Raw genomic sequence first — 15555 nt, forward strand, 5'->3', positions numbered from 1 at the left:
TAAAATACAGAAAGCCTTCACCTTGAGCAGCGTTGTTTTAGATGCCACAAGGGCAGGCCAGTCAACTGAAATCTACCCAACCTGAGGCACAGCGGAAAAGGAAGCCTGAAGGTAAGCCAGGAGCAGAGGCTTGGAAGTCACCAAAGCAAGCCAGCCACACTGGCAAACTCAGCCAGAGTCAGAGCTACAGAAATAGATAGGAGCTGGGGATGTCCCATGCTTGACAAAAATGTTACCTTCAACAATAATCAGGAAACCCCAAATAGAATGCATGCACACACATAGACACACACACACATGTGTATTCTCGGTGTATAGTCACCATCACAGGGTAGGTGACAGGCACAAAGAAGTCCTGAGCCTAGATGCTGAGGACCCTGAGCATCCTGTGTGCTGGAAGTGGCCATGTCACACGGGATGGTGAGACTGTCAAAGAGCTGACAACCCAGACCCACATTGGAATCCTTTCCCTACTGAGAGCTGGAGCAGTCACCGCAGGCAAGCAAACAGAAGCCCAGAAAGGCAGCACTTAGAAGCCAGAGCCCGTCATCCTTGGTGTACCTCTTGCTCCCTCTAGTGGCAGAGTTGAGCTCTGTGCCTGCAAGCAAAGGAGAAAACCTTTGTAGGGGTGGGGGGTGGGGGGGAGGTCCATCTCCAGGATAACAAAGCAAAGCAGGGAGGGTGCTCAGGAGCTGAGGGGTGAGACTCTGGGAGCTGACCGTACATAGCAAAGGAGACATCTACAGGCCAGAAGCAAGGCGGTAAAGTCTAGGGGAAGGAAAAAGACTAAACTCACAATCTGGAACTGTATCCAAGAAACGAACAGAAACAATTAAACGGGCTGTCACGACAGGAGCTCTGCCGGGCGTGGTGGCACACACCTTTAATCCCAGCACTCGGGAGGCAGAGGCAGGCAGATTTCTGAGTTCGAGGCCAGCCTGGTCTACANAGTGAGTTCCAGGACAGCCAGGGCTATACAGAGAAACCCTGTCTCGAGAAAAAAAAGAAAAAGAAAAACAAACAAACAAACAAACAAACAATGTGAAACAAAACCAGGAGCCTTTTGGAAAAATCGGAGAAAATCTTCAAAATCTAGGATTGGAGGGAGAATTCTCACACTGCACCAAAGGGAGTCTAGGGGGTTGGAGAGGGCACATGGAAAGTCTACTACAAAATCCACTTATGCAAGGGACTTGCACATCTGCAGAAGATGGGGTCTTGCTATCCTGGAAGTGCTAAAATCTCCTACAGACATTGAGGGATACCTCTGTACCCAACAGAAATGCTTCCCTGTGGAACTCAAATGCTCACAACAGCGGGCCAGCACTTTTAAACCATCCAGTGCCTGTGGGTAGAGCAAACTAGTATCTTCACAGCTGGACCACTTAAGCCACATGCAATGTGTACATCTCAGAGACTTCAGCAAAAGCAGACGAGCACAGGAGCATAGGCAGAGGCCAGTCTGCCCACCAGTGTTGGTAGGCAAGTACAGGGGAGTGTGGAGTTCCAGCAACAAATGCCCTGTTCCCGAGGGCACCTTCACACATGTGAATACTGTAGCATGCCATTTTGTATGCACTTCAGCTGTGTGCCACACGACCTCCCATCATACTGAGACAAAACTTTGAACACCACCAGATGGATTGAATCATTGAGAGGTGGGGCAGAGCGCAAGGAATCTCTCTCAAAGCAAGACACAGAGACAACGTGGTGGATACAAGTTTAATGAGGCAGGGGGTTTAGGGAAGTACAGGGGCCAAGTCTAAACTGGCAAAGGACAGAGCTGTGTGCACTGGTCTGGATGGGAACGGTCCCCAGTGTTGGAGATGTTTAGAAGGATTAGGACCTATGGCCTCGTTGATGTGTGTGTCCTGCCTGCCTCCTGCCTCCTGCCTCCTGCCTGTGAAAGATGGGAGCTCTCAACTGGGGCTCCAGCCTCCCTTCCACCAGCATGGCCCCCAGCTCTCTGGAACTGCAAGGCCAATCAATCTCTCTCATATAAATTGCCTTGGTGTCTTATCAGAGACTGGTGGGCAGCCTCTCAGGAACGACCCTGGCAACAGGGCATCCCAGCAGAAGTGGGGAGATGCTGTTGGAGGTGAAGATGTCCTGACACAAGCTGAAATCATAGCATGAACTGCCCAGGTCAGACTGGCCTAAAACCTGGTAAGACACAAATCCCCTTAAATAGAAGTATAGTCCCAATAAAAATGGGACTCTACACACCCTACTATGGAAGAAATTTCTGGAACCACATGAAGTGTAGGCATGTGGACTAGCCTACTAGCTAGCAGGGTCCTGTAAGCATAATGCTATGTACCCAGCCTACAGGCACTAAGGCCCCTGAAAGTGGGGCCAATTAACAGGCTCAGAAGCTATGCCTAAGGGACCAGGAGCCACCGCTGGCCCCAGGGCCAGGAAAGCCAAAGCCAGATAGTAGGACATGGAGGCCCAACACCCTCCTCTACCCCACCCCGAGTGCTTCCACTGGCTACACTCACATAAGTGGACCCTGGGACATCCACAGATGTCACTGTGGGATAGGACCATCATGAACACTAGGGCTTGAGAAAAGTGGAGACAGGACTAGGATTGTTGGGGTGGGCCTGCCTGCTGCTCACTGTGCTGTTTGGCACTGTGACTCACCAGGACCTTAGGAATAACCCCACCATGAAGGCCACCATCTCTCCTTTGACACAAGGAATCCCCACCACTGTCTGTGTGGCTGTCTCAGAGCCTACAAGGCAGACACCAGGGACCTCAGATACCCCTCGAGTCTCCCAGCTCCTTGCACTGGCCCTCCGGCCATGATGGCCCTGTGAGCACTGGTGCTTTGCAAGCATGGGCTCTACCTGGCTCGCATGCTACGCATGACCAAAGGACTGAGCGAATGCAGCACTGGCTCAGCAAAGCTGTATTCCTGGGCCCTCAGACTTTTCTCATTTACCTCAGACTAGTTAGGACCCAGCCCACAGCCCAGTTTGCACATCAATTTCTCCAGGGACCAAACATCCCAGCATCCAGGACACGTGACATTAGCTCCTAGACAGAGGTGAGTACCCTGCTCTGTGAACACCACCCACTCGATAGCTGCTTGTGGCCACAAGACTGTTTCTACTGTGTGTGGAGGCCAGACGATGACACTGGGCATCTTCCTCTACTGTTGATCTTGAGACAGGGTCTCACAGAGCCTAAAATGTCAGTTTAGGCTAGGCTGCCTCAGTCTGCAGCTCCAGTATCAGGGTTACAGTTATGCTAGGCTATGGCCTTCCTTTGTTCTGTATGTTTGGGTGGTACCTAAACTCAGGTCTCATCTCCCCAGCCCAAGACGGTCTCTGCTGCAGCTAGTCTGGGACATAGCACGAGAATAGACAGAGCTGGACGACACCACCCCTCTCTAACCACCAAGAGCCATGTCATTTGAAGAGCATACACACATTGAATGTCTTAAGATCAGCTATGGAGGCTGCTGCCGAACATTCCAGAAAGCTAGGCAAAGCTTGTCTTTATTGATACTGTGATTTCTGTTCACTTCCTTCTGTTCTGCAGTGTATGCAGAGTTCAGAGCAACAGAACCACGAGGTCACCATCACTCCCTGTAAAACAAGGCTGGCCTGGCAAGGTCACACCCTCAGAGCCCCGAAGCTTGCTCGGTCTGCTCAGCCCAGCCCAGGAGTGTGGTGCTACAAAGAAAAAACAGCACCAACTGAATCTGCCTCAAAACAGCAAGCAGCTACAGAGCCATACAGAGCTCCTCCTGGAGAGCCCCCGGCAATGATGTAAAGGCAGGTCCTGTCCTGCAGGCCTCCCTGGAGATCCCCAGGGACGTCACTGTGGGCCCCGACAGACGTGCGTGGTGCTGTGGGTCAGTGTATCCTTCAATGTGAAGGTGCTCCCACACAGCTCTAGACTCTTAGCTAACTCCACCTGTCTTCCCTGCAACCCGGCAGGAGCCTGTTCTCAGTGACAAAGGCAGACTGGAGATCAGAGACTGTTGAGCTAGTGGTAGGGACTGAGCTGCTGTGATCTCCCTCCCTAGGGATGAACCAGGGAGAAGGGAGGAGAGAGCTGCCCGCGCGGGGCCTCAGGAATGAGAGCTGTGGCCATGTCCAAGGTCAGCAACTAAGGGCTGACTGCCCCGGGCACGCCTTTTTGGTCTGTTCCGGGGACCCTGGGAAGGGGCTCCTTTGCCGCTTCTTCTTCAGCTGCTGCTGCAGTCTCTCTTCCTTTTTCTTCAGGTAAGAGGTCATGTTGTCAAAGGTGGCCTTGTACAGGCTGCGGAAGCTGTCACCTGTTCCAACAGAGCCTATGACAAGGACAAGAAGAGATGCCAGGTGAGTGACTTGGAACATGGCCCAGGGGCCAGCACTACCTCCTCTCACTGGATGGCCTTGGGACTTTTGTTTTGTTTTGTTTTTCGAGACAGGGTTTCTCTGTGTAGCCCTGGCTGTCCTGGAACTCACTCTGTAGACCAGGCTGGCCTCAAACTCAGAAATCCACCTGCCTCTGCCTCCCGAGTGCTGGGATTAAAGGCGTGCGCCACCACTGCCCAGGTGGCCTTGGGAATTCTACCTCCCTGATATCTCAAAGACCCTAAACCTTATGTGACCCAACCCTTGAGATCCACACTTGGGCTGGACCTGGGGACTTGTTCCAACAGAATGTTGAAGGGAAGGGGTAGAGGTGGGAAGTAGAGACCAGGGATTGGCTGACATCTTGTCTGCACTTTCTCATTCATTCACTGACAAAGCCAGCTGCAGGTCCTGAACTGGGGGAGCGTATTAGTGAGGCCTGAATCCTCCAACCATCTCCCGCGCAGGAATGAACCCTACCCAAGGGGAACCTGAGATAGCCTGAGTCAGTCAACCCCAGTGGACAGCAGGTGGTCATCTACAGAGGCCACAGGCACTCCAGGACTCCAGACCCAGAGCAAGGCCTTGGCAGGCTGTGGCTCTGGGTAAGAGCATGCCACACTGCCGTAGATGTCCTTGAGTGTTAAGCTCAGGTGCTACTGGCACAGCCCCTCAGCCAGTCTCACCCTAGTGAGCTACATCCCAAGGACAATCAGAGCTGCATGCTAGAGAGGACCCTTAGGTCACCCTACCCTCAGGTGGGTGTGGTTCCCTGACCGCCAGCAGCCAAGGCTCAGGATGCACAGGCTAGCGTGGTGCTCCTCCCTGCCCTATCCACATGTGCTCCATCTGTGTGTGGAGCACCCCAAAAGTCTAGGAACCCTAACTTCTAAGAATTGGCTTTGCAACATCTTTTCTGAGTAATAGTTTGTTTCATAGAGACTGGGTCTGGGTGGTCCTGCCTGGATGGGCAACCTCTGGCCAGTGAATACAACACTGGCCATCCCAAGCAGTAACTGAGTCACTGCCCTAGCCCCACACCAGCCAGCTCACCGCTCCTCACTGCACAGCAGCAGCACTCCTTGTCTGCATTACAGACCCTGTTCACAGAGCTCTCACCTTCCAGCATGGCCCAGCTCTCACGGAGATGGCTGCAGAGTCTCCGGGACACAGCACTGTCTGGAACAGCCTGCAGGTGACAAGTGAGCAGGGACTCAGAGAGAGCAGGCAGAGGCCTGGTGGGGCCAGCCTCGGGCACAGGCAGCCGAAGCTGGCCAAGAGTTCCCAATGCTGTCCTGCCTCGCCCAAAGCCTTATGGGATTGGCAGAGATTTCCCGCAGTGCTCCCTGCACATCAGTATCCAGCAAGGCCCTGACACAGGCCTGCACACAGGAAGAGTACACCCATGTCAGTCCTAGTGCTGCCTTCCGCAGTGTGGGAACCTCCTGTACACAGGGACTGGGACCAAAGCCAGGGCAGACAAGCTGCCTCAGGCTATAGCCTTAGGACCTAGATGGATGTAATCAAGGCTGTGGGGAAACCCCAGCCCCACCCTGCCACGCCCCACCAAAACACCAGGCTCAGACCACGGAGCTGCTGGGTGCTCTCACCTGCCACTCACCACCCACGGGCCTCCAGAGTACCAGGGGGGCATCACGGCAGTCCTGTAGAACCCACAGCCCCCGGGCCTCCTCAAACATAACATCCCACACTCGGTGAGGGAAAGTCAGCCGCTGTCTGAACTCCAGCTGCTGTCTGCTGGCATCAAGCTGGAAGACGAAGACCACGGGAACGCTTTCCAGGAGAGAGAGACGGGTCGTCACCACAGCAGCATGCCCACGTACCATTCTGCACAAGACATCCTGGCCCTAGGCCTGCCTATACTACCTGCAGACCCTGAGCCACCCAAACCCTGGGAGATGGTACATGTTTAAGGTCCAAGTTCTGGAGTAACTTGTTTTATAGTAAGAACTAATACAGGACGAAGAGTGAAATGGCCACCCCATTCCAAGTGTATATGTCAGTGTTTCTCAACCTGTGGATCACGACCCCTGAAGGGATGAAATGACCCTTTCATAGGGGTTACCTGAGACCATTAGCAAACACATATTTACATTACAATTCCTAACAGCAAAATTGCAGTTATGAAGCAGCAACAAAATTAGCTGTGGTTGGAATCACCAAACATGAACTGTAGTACAGGAAGGCTGAGAACCACTGGTGTAGACAGAAGGCTGGGTTCTCTCCTCTCCAAACCTATAATATTCTCATGTCTAAGGAGAGCAAAGAGCAACCCCAGGCTTCATAGGACAGAATGCAGATCACCAGAAACCTGCCCCCGCACTGAGAAGGGGCAGCAGAAGGAACCCCTCGATTATACCCAGCCCCTCAATCTGCCCCATGGGTGCCAACTCGCCATGAACATTGAGACCCGCTGTCTTACCACTCACACAGAAGCACCACATAGCTCTCCTGTCCCCAGAATGCAATCCTGGATGCGGCCAACCCCTGCAGGGAAAGCAGCTGCTTAGCTGGGCTCTGCTCCCAGGCACCTAAGCACCCTTCTCAGCGGAGTCTAAGGGCACAGGCACCGTGGGTCCCACATAATGCCAACTCGGGGCAAGAGTCCACGAAAACAATCCGGAATCACCAGGAGGGAAGCAGCCAATGCCCCTGTCCTCACACATGGCCCCGGCTGTCCCTGCAGGCCTATGATATGCCTCCAAAGCCATGCAGAACACATGGGAAGAGGGGCTATGATTAAAGACACAACTGTTCATGCTTCCCAGGATAAAAGGTGATACACACAGGAGCTTCTAGAAATTCCAAATATCATCAGGTGTAGAAAAAAAAGGACGTGCCTCTCATTGGCTGGCCTGGGGAAGGGCAGGCACCATGCCACCCAATTTTAAGCTGAGCAATCCGGGAACACCCTGAGGAATCATGGGTACACAGGAGGTGCCAGGGGGACTCCATGAGCACAGAGAATGCTGACGTGCCCCCAGCACTGACAAAATACAGTAAGGCTGTCTGCCATCATTGTTTAATATTCAAGTATGCCTGGAGGCCTTCCTGTTCTGCCAGCCCGTGTACACACAAAGTGCAATGTGAATTGTTTCCCATCAGGCGCTGCAGAACTGGGAATCCTGTGTGTATTCCCTAAACTTGCTTGCAGCAAGGAAACATTTCTAAAAGATGATGTCCCCATAATGAGAGCAAGAGGAGGTGGCTGGCAAACACTCAGGTACCTTGTGGCCTGGCTGTTCTCCAGGCTCCTGTAGGCCGGCCAGGTCACAGCACTGCAGCTGCCTACCGCTTCTGTATTCCCAGAGTCTCAGGGTGCCATCCTGTATAGACAGAAGGGCTACATGTATGCTCAAGAGGCCTGCCCAGAAGCAAGAAAGGAGGGGATAGGAGGGGAGGGGAACGGGACGCTGAACACGGCTGGGTGCAGACAGAGTCCCTCTGACAGCTAGGGCTCCCTTATGAAGAAAACTCTCTGCAGAGTACTGAAAGCTAACCAATTATGCCAGAGCACCTAGGAAAGCCTCCTTGATGACAGACGAGTCAATACACCAAGCCATGGCCCAGCAGGCAAAGGAACCAAGATGGCCAGACTCCCCTACTGAGAAAGTCCATTTACACCACATGCTGTGCTGGGACCAGGCAGGCAAACACACATGGGCACATAAACTATATTCACAGCCCCAAAGAAAGACTCTCCCTCTAGTGGCCACAACCAACAGACTGGTGGACTTGGCATCCTAGTTGGGGACAAGAGGCTGGATACTTTCTTTTGCTGTGGCCACCCAGCAGCAGGCACACCACTTACCCCAGAGGAAGAAAGCAGCAGTTCAGGATGACTGGGCACTACAAGGATGCGGCTCACAAACCTGTGGAGAGCAAAGCCAGGTCACCCAACACGGGAGGGAGCCTCTCACCCTGCTCAGAAAGGGAAACCACCGCCGACCCCACCCATACCAGGGGGTGCTGAGAACACGGCTGGCACGTGTGAGTCTCCAACATTACATGTGGACCAAGGGGGCAGGGCCCAGTTCTGCCAGAGCATTGTCACGTGCAGCTCTGCATGGGGACACTCACTACCTCACTCTGCCCCATAAACCTGCCTCCATTTGAGATGCCTACATGCAGGTCAAAGCCATACTACTAAACACTCTGAGAAGACCCCAAGAGGCCTCTGTGAAGCCACCCACAAAGCCCAGCCTAGCTCTGTGGCTCCCAACTACACAGGACAGCAGCAGCCACTCTGCCACCAGATGTGAGCCTAAGCAAGCTGGCTCTCCAGGAACCTACACCTACCCTGCAATCCCCCTGGCCAGGAACATGACCTCCAGTGCAGGCAACAATGCTGCCCTTCTCCCAGCTCCTGTTATATTGTTTTAATGTATGAGTGCCCTGTCTGCATGTATGCCTGCAAGCCAGAAGAGTATGTCAGACCCCATTACAGATGCTCATGAACCACCATGTGGGTGCTGGGAATTGAACTCAGGACCTCTGGAAAAGCCGCCAGTGCTCTTAACCGCTGAGCCATCTCTTCAGCCCCTTCTCCCAGCTCTTAACAGACTTCAATTATTGTTCACAATACCCAGGGCTCCTACCATGTTGGTTCACATGGCTCCCTTCATCCCCATTACCCAATACCAAGTCACCAACCTGACCCTGACCTGGTCTGCAGCTGGCCTTTGACCAACAGCTGCCTTCTCTTAGGGGACCTAGTTGTCCTCTTAGGCCCTCCAAGAGGAATAAGCTGTGTGCATTCCATAGGCCCAAGTCACAGCAAGTTCTCGCAGCTAAGAATGGGAACCAGTCTCCACAAGCTGCACTACACTGAACCATCATAGAAAAGGCCACAGGAGAGGTTCCATCCCTGGCACTGCAGAAATCCCAAAAGCTAACTAACAAGCACTGTTCCTCTCAAGTCACTGTCCTCAGGTCCTGTGGAGGGTAGAGGGGTGAAGTCCCTACGGAAGTAGGCAGCAGCAAGCAGAGAAAGGGCTGCCACATAAAAGCAGTTCCACAAACTAGCAAGGGGTCAGGGTCCTGTGGCAGGAGTGCATGCCCCAGACTGAGGCTCAGCAGAGCCCAGCCCGCAGTTCTCAATGAGAGACTGGAGAAATGGGCTGAGGAGCACTAGCCCAGGAGGTTAAGCTCAAAGCAACTGCTTCACACAGCCCACAGCCCTGGATTTCTGCAGCTCTCACACCCGTGGGAGCCAAGGGCCTGATACAGCCTTCTGAGTCTCCAAATAGCTCTTAGCATGGCGTCCCTAGTCTACCAATAGCACCAGTGCTCCAATCACCCTCATCTATTAGACCCAGACTTCCCTGTCTAGACAGGGGACAGGGTTGCACTTACTCAGTGTGTCCCAGGCAGAAAGACTCGATGCTGTGTGGGGCAGCAGCCCAGCTGACCCGGATCTTCTCATCCCGGTCTGCAGTGAGCACAAACTGGTCATCAGGACTCACAGCCTACATCACCAGGGGGGACGGAGAGAGAGCCACTCACTGGGCAGCCTTGCAAATACCATCAGAATGTTTGTATTTTCTCCAGGCCACCCTGAAGGCGTTTCAGGGAGCTGAAGTGCAGCTTGGAAGAGCCATAGGAACTGGCAGGGTGTAGAAGGAGCTCCCCTACTGTGGGAGGGTCCTCAGAAGAGCCAGTTCCCTTTCCTCAGCTTAAATAAAGGCCAGAGCCATACCGCTATACACTGAGACCTGCTCCAACACCACCCACCCATACCTGCTGCACCCCTCCCATCCCCCACATTGTATGGCAGCAGCCAGAGTCATACTAAGCACTGCACATAGCCCTTGATGCCACCCACCTCAGGCTGTCCCAGTTCTATAGGTAGGAGGCCTAGGTCATAGTTAAACCTTAGGAGGGGAAAGAGAGGAGACCACAGGCCAAGTAGCTCTCACCACTCCCCCGCACTGCCCAGACTGTGGTCCAGAGGTACACAATGAGAGTCTCCTGCCTGTCAGTGCCACTCTAGGCTCCTGATCTGGGACCCCCATGCTTCTCCCACCTGGCCCTGTCCATAGACTGCCCCCCTCCAGCCGTGACTGAAGTGGACAGCGTTGCCTGTGTGTTCCCACATACCACGTCTAGCAGCATGGAGAGGTGCCCAAGCTCCAGCCTGCCACATCCATCCGGCTCCAGCACCAAGAAGGAGTAGACATCTCCAGACTTGTCAGCCACCAAGACCCGGTCCTCTGAGGCTGTGAAGGTGAGGGCGGTGCACCTCCGCACCACCATCCTGCAGAGTCAGAGAGCTGAGCTGCCTCGTGCCCCAAGTCAGCGCAGACCCTCCTCAGACCCTAAAGCCAGAGATGGTCCCAATTTAAAATTGTGAGCTACACTCACAATGCTTTGACAAACATCACCTGGTGCAACGGGGTAGCACACGCCCAGCCCTCACCGCTGGTGACTGTAAAGCAGGCCTTCTCTACACGGCCTTGCTCGGCTGAAGGCTGGTCACATCTCAACGGTGACACTAGGCTGGGATGTGCCACAGGTCTGGGTAGTCGGTGTGTTTTTAACTGAACAGTTCTGAACTAGGAAGAGCTGACGGGGTCTGGCCCGCCCTGTTGCAGGTTAGGAGCAGAAGACTGCAGATGGTGGTGCCTCAAACATAAAGCAACACAATGAGCCAAAAAGGACAGTGCCTTCAACCTAGTCTACTCTTAGAATTCCCTCAAAAGAGTGAAAGACACAGCGGGCGTGGAGACTCACACCTTTAATCCCAGCACTTGGAAGGCAGAGGCTGTGGATCTGAGTTGAGGGCAGCCGAGTTTCAGGACAGCAATGGTTACACAGAGAAATCCTGTCTTGAAAAAACTAAAGCATAAAAACAAAGACAGGCAGGCACACACCAGAAACCCCAGCGCCCCAGAGGCTGAGGAAGAATGAGAGTTCCAGGCCTGTGTCACGAGCATTTGCTATTAACCACCCCCTGCAACCTCCCACCCCTGCCTTTGCTGCGTGTCTGAAAAGCTCTCAATAAAATGCTGGAGAAGTTGATCCCTACCCCAGAACCTTTTGCTGCTCATTTGAAGGAGACAATTGCTAGCTGTGCTACAAAGCATATATGCTCTCTGGACCCCTGCCCTGGAGTCCCCCCACCCAACAGGACCACATGGCTCGACCCACCCCCACCCCACCCCCACCTCACCCCACCACATCTGTGACTCTGCCGCTAGGTCTGAGCCTAGACTCAGGACGGCCACAGGTACTACCAGGCTAGCATACCCTTACAGTGGCTGTCGGTAACTTCATACCCAGAGCAACGTGAGCCACAGGCAACAGAGCAGCCGTGAGTCAGCCAGAATCCCCAGGACAAGATACAGGCACAGTGTTGGAGACCACTTAAATCTGTCATATCAACCCATTCACAGCACTCCTTGGCCCAGGCCCCATGGTAACTCTGCATCCATCGTTCTAACCCTGCTCTGCAGTGCACACACCCTCACCACAGAAACCCTGTCCTTTCCTTTGCAGCTCAGCATGGGCCGTAGCGATCACTGAGGAGCTGATGCTGGTGCAGGACAGGACCCACAGCCCCACAGCAGTGGGCTGGCTGTATGTAGGCCTGAGTCAGAACTTGACACTTGAGGGTAGTGTTCCACAAGAGACAGAAAGCAAAGGGAAGGAGGTGGCTGTAGCGCTACTCTCCTCCATCTGTCTGACTGCGCAGCTGCAGAGTAGACGCTCCAGAGGGAACAGGAGAAACACAATTGGGCTCTGGCTGGGGCCAATGAACCAAAACAAATGGCCTGAGCCGCCTAGCAACCACGCCTGTGTAAATGGGTTCAATGAGCAACTGTGCCAAACTCAAGCACAAGCTCTAACTGGGGTCAAGACAAAACACCTGAGGACTGCACCTGCCCCAGAACTTGCTTCCTGTCTGAGTCTTCCCATGCCATACGCTGCTACTCAGCTCCAGGCAGAAATATCCATGATACCCCACCACCCTCTCAGACTAAGGCATAGAGGCAGCTCCAGGAAGGTATCCGCTGTGGGTAAATCCTGGGGCTAGAACCCAAGTCAGACCATCAGACAGGAAGCATACAGGGAGGTCACTCCAGGAGCTGAGGCAGGCAGGTGCCCCACTGAACCCCATACTATGTGACAGGAGGTGTTAGGCATATCCCTAATCTTCTGGTCTCAGGGTTTACAGCCAAGAGCCCCACAAAACAGTGGGCTCCCCTCTGGTGGGCTCCAGTGGAGGGAGAAAAGGGTAGTCTCTGTCAGCATGTCGCACTGCTGAGCCCTGAAGCTCCCATTTACGTATGGTGCTGCCCCACGGGAGCCTTCTGAGCCACATAGGTCCTGCCAGGCACCAAGAGTCTCAAAACACCTGCCACAGCTGTCTGTCCATAGCTCTGCCAACCCAGTGTAGAGCAAACAGCTTCTTCCTGTGTGCTGTTACTTTCTGTAGAACACTCTAGAATGGTCCAACTGCACACACAAGATTCTTGTTCATAAAAACACACCCACCAAAACTAAAGGCTTCATCTGTCCCTTGATGCCTTCGTCTTTAGCCGGCAACCCTGGTTTCTGGCCCAAAAGGCAAATAAGGGGTTCCTGGCCCACCAAGTGGTAGTCTCTATGGCCCTACCACTCTGAACTGATACACTATTACCCACAATTTTCCAACATAAGACTGAGGGGAGAAGCCAGGTGTGGTGGCCCATGCCTTTAAACCCGGCCCTCTCTGACTGAGGGCCAGCCTGATCTACAGAGGGAGTTCCAGGACAGCCAGGGTTACAGAGAAACCCTGTCTCGAAAAAACAAGGAAGGGAAGAGAGGGGAGAGGGAGAAGGGGGAAAAGGATGGAAGGTGGGAGGGAGGGGGAAGAAGGCAGGGAGGGGAGAAAGAGAGGAGAGAGAACAGAAAGAAGGAAAGTAGAGAGAGACTGAAGACAGTAGCTGGATAGCACCCAGGCCTCAGCCAGGGAGGCCCAGAGCAGCCTGGGGTCCCCAATGCTATGCAGGACAAACTCAAATACATGCAAAATGCTGGAGCCAGGTTGCACGACAAGGGTGTAAAGGTCTCCCTCCCCAAGGGAGCAAGTTCAGAGTCCAAGGAGATCCGTGCCCAGGACGCACAGTGGCTCCAGAGGATAGAGTACAGCAGCCTCCAGTGTGAGGGGACTGAGCAGCCCCACTCCACATGGCTGCTGCTGTCCGTCCGTCCGTCCATCCGGATCAGACCTCCCTGCTCTTGTCCCTTCCTCACGCTCACCCCACACTCGCCCTGCCGTCAAATTTCCCAGCAGACAGAGAGGGAAGGACTTTCTTTACTTGCCCTACTAACTTCAGGAACCCAATATGCCAAAGGAGGAGTTTTCTCAATTTCAATTCTTCCAAAGAGCTCTTACCTTTGAAACTCCTCTTACTGAAAACAAAAACAAAACAAAACCCCCTGAAAGATACAAATGAAGTTCACAAAATGCAAACAACTGTCCAGTGTGCAGAAAGCCACACTGCCTCCCTGGCAGTTGAGACTGAAGATCTGAGAACGCTGCATGATGAGAAGCACATTTAGAAACCTGTGCAGGAGCTGGAGAAATGGCTCAGCTGTAAAGGGCTTGCTGCTCCTGCAGAGGCCCCAAGTGGTAGGTCACAAGCACTGAACCCCAGCTACAGAGGTTCTAACATCCTCTTTTGGCCTCTTCAGGCCCCGTGCACGTATTCAGTGTAGACACAGACAAGCACACCATAGGCCTGCCCAGTGGCACTCTACAGCCACAGCAGGCCCAAGATGCAACCTCTCCAACACCTGCAGCCTGCACTGCTGCTGCTGCCTCCCAACCCACAGCAACTACATCCCAGTCTCCCACACTCCTACATCCTAGCTGTCAAGTGCCCTAGCTGTGCTGTGGCCGGCTATGATCTAAAAACAGAAGGTCAGAGGACTGTCTGAGCTCACGCCCAAGGGCAGCACACAGCACAACCAGCATGTAAGCTTATGTGAGCCACATACTGAGGGCTAAGGGTGCAGATGAGCGGGGAACACGCTCTGAGCACAAGGCTGTGTCCCCAGCACCTGACTAACAACTCACAGAGCATCCACCCCATTCCAGGCTGGCACATTAGAGCCTGTGCTGTCATGGTGACCAGGTGATTCTCATGCCTACCTCTGCAGTCAGTCTTTAACCTAGAAGGATCCCTATCACATTCTCAAAACCTTCTGTGCATATGTGTGGGTTCCCTTGCGTGGATACACGCATGTGAGTGTCAAAACCTTCTGTGCATATGTGTGGGTTCCCTTGCATGGATACACGCATGTGAGTGTCAAAACCTCCTGTGCATATGTGTGGGTTCCCTTGCGTGGATACACGCCTGTGAGTGTCAAAACCTTCTGTGCATATGTGTGGGTTCCCTTGCGTGGATACACGCATGTGAGTGCTACAGCACATGCCTGAAGGACAGAGGAACTTCTCAGGCAGTATTCGTGCTTTCATTTTGTTTGAACAGCATCTCCTGTTCTTTGCCTCTGCATACACAAGGTTAGCTTGTCTGCAGCTTACAGAGTCCTCTTGTCTCTAGCTCCACCTTTGCTGGAGTGCTGTGATGACAGATGCATACCTCCTATGTCCAGCCTTAAGTGGGTTCCAGGACAAGGCTTGCTGCCAAGCCAGAGGACCCAAGTTTTATCCCCAGGACTCGAATGGCAGAAGGAGAAGTGACCCAAGCACACATATAGGTATACATATGTAGGTACACGTGTGTACACACACACACCAGTGCACAAAAAATAAGTAAATGCAAAAAATAAAGCCAACGATGTCTTGCTGGTGAATTGTCTGTCTGTGGGAGGGCCTCAGGAAGCCTGGTGCATCAAGTGTCCTTATGTTAACTTACTGTGCTGTTTCTATACAGTACACATTTAATACCATCTAAGATGCAAAAATATACACACTGACAGGCAATGGGCCGACAGAGGGCAGATGGATATATGTGCTCTTGACGACACCACCAAGTAGCCAGAGAGTTTTTTAAACTCATCTCTTAGAAAATAGGATGAAGACCGGGCGTGGTGGCACACACCTTTAATCCCAGCACTTGGGAGGCAGAGGCAGGCGAATTTCTGAGTTCGAGGCCAGCCTGGTCTACAGAGTGAGTTCCAGGACAGCCAGGGCTATACAGAGAAACCCTGTCTCGAAAAACAAAAACAAAAA

General features: G+C 53.2%; 1 protein-coding gene across 3 annotated transcripts in view; it reads right to left on the reverse strand.

Annotated features, from left to right (window-relative positions):
- Positions 1-1708: 1708 nt before the first annotated feature.
- Wdr4 (WD repeat domain 4) overlaps positions 1709-15555 on the reverse strand; it is an 18132-nt gene continuing 4285 nt past the window's right edge. For 2 of the 3 annotated variants that reach the window (XM_021186354.2, XM_021186355.2), the window contains exons 4-11: positions 10473-10629; positions 9729-9841; positions 8185-8245; positions 7601-7699; positions 6796-6860; positions 5963-6146; positions 5472-5541; positions 1709-4306 (exon numbers count right to left, since the gene is read on the reverse strand). In XM_021186354.2, coding sequence (XP_021042013.1) covers positions 4116-4306; positions 5472-5541; positions 5963-6146; positions 6796-6860; positions 7601-7699; positions 8185-8245; positions 9729-9841; positions 10473-10629 — 940 coding nt within the window. In that variant the 3' untranslated portion in view covers positions 1709-4115. Of the gene's footprint in view, positions 4307-5471; positions 5542-5962; positions 6147-6795; positions 6861-7600; positions 7700-8184; positions 8246-9728; positions 9842-10472; positions 10691-15555 lie in introns of all 3 variants that reach the window. The other variant, XM_029471609.1, reaches the window with a different exon arrangement.

Source organism: Mus caroli, chromosome 17 (genome assembly GCF_900094665.2).
Source record: "Mus caroli chromosome 17, CAROLI_EIJ_v1.1, whole genome shotgun sequence".
Lineage (NCBI taxonomy): Eukaryota > Metazoa > Chordata > Mammalia > Rodentia > Muridae > Mus > Mus caroli.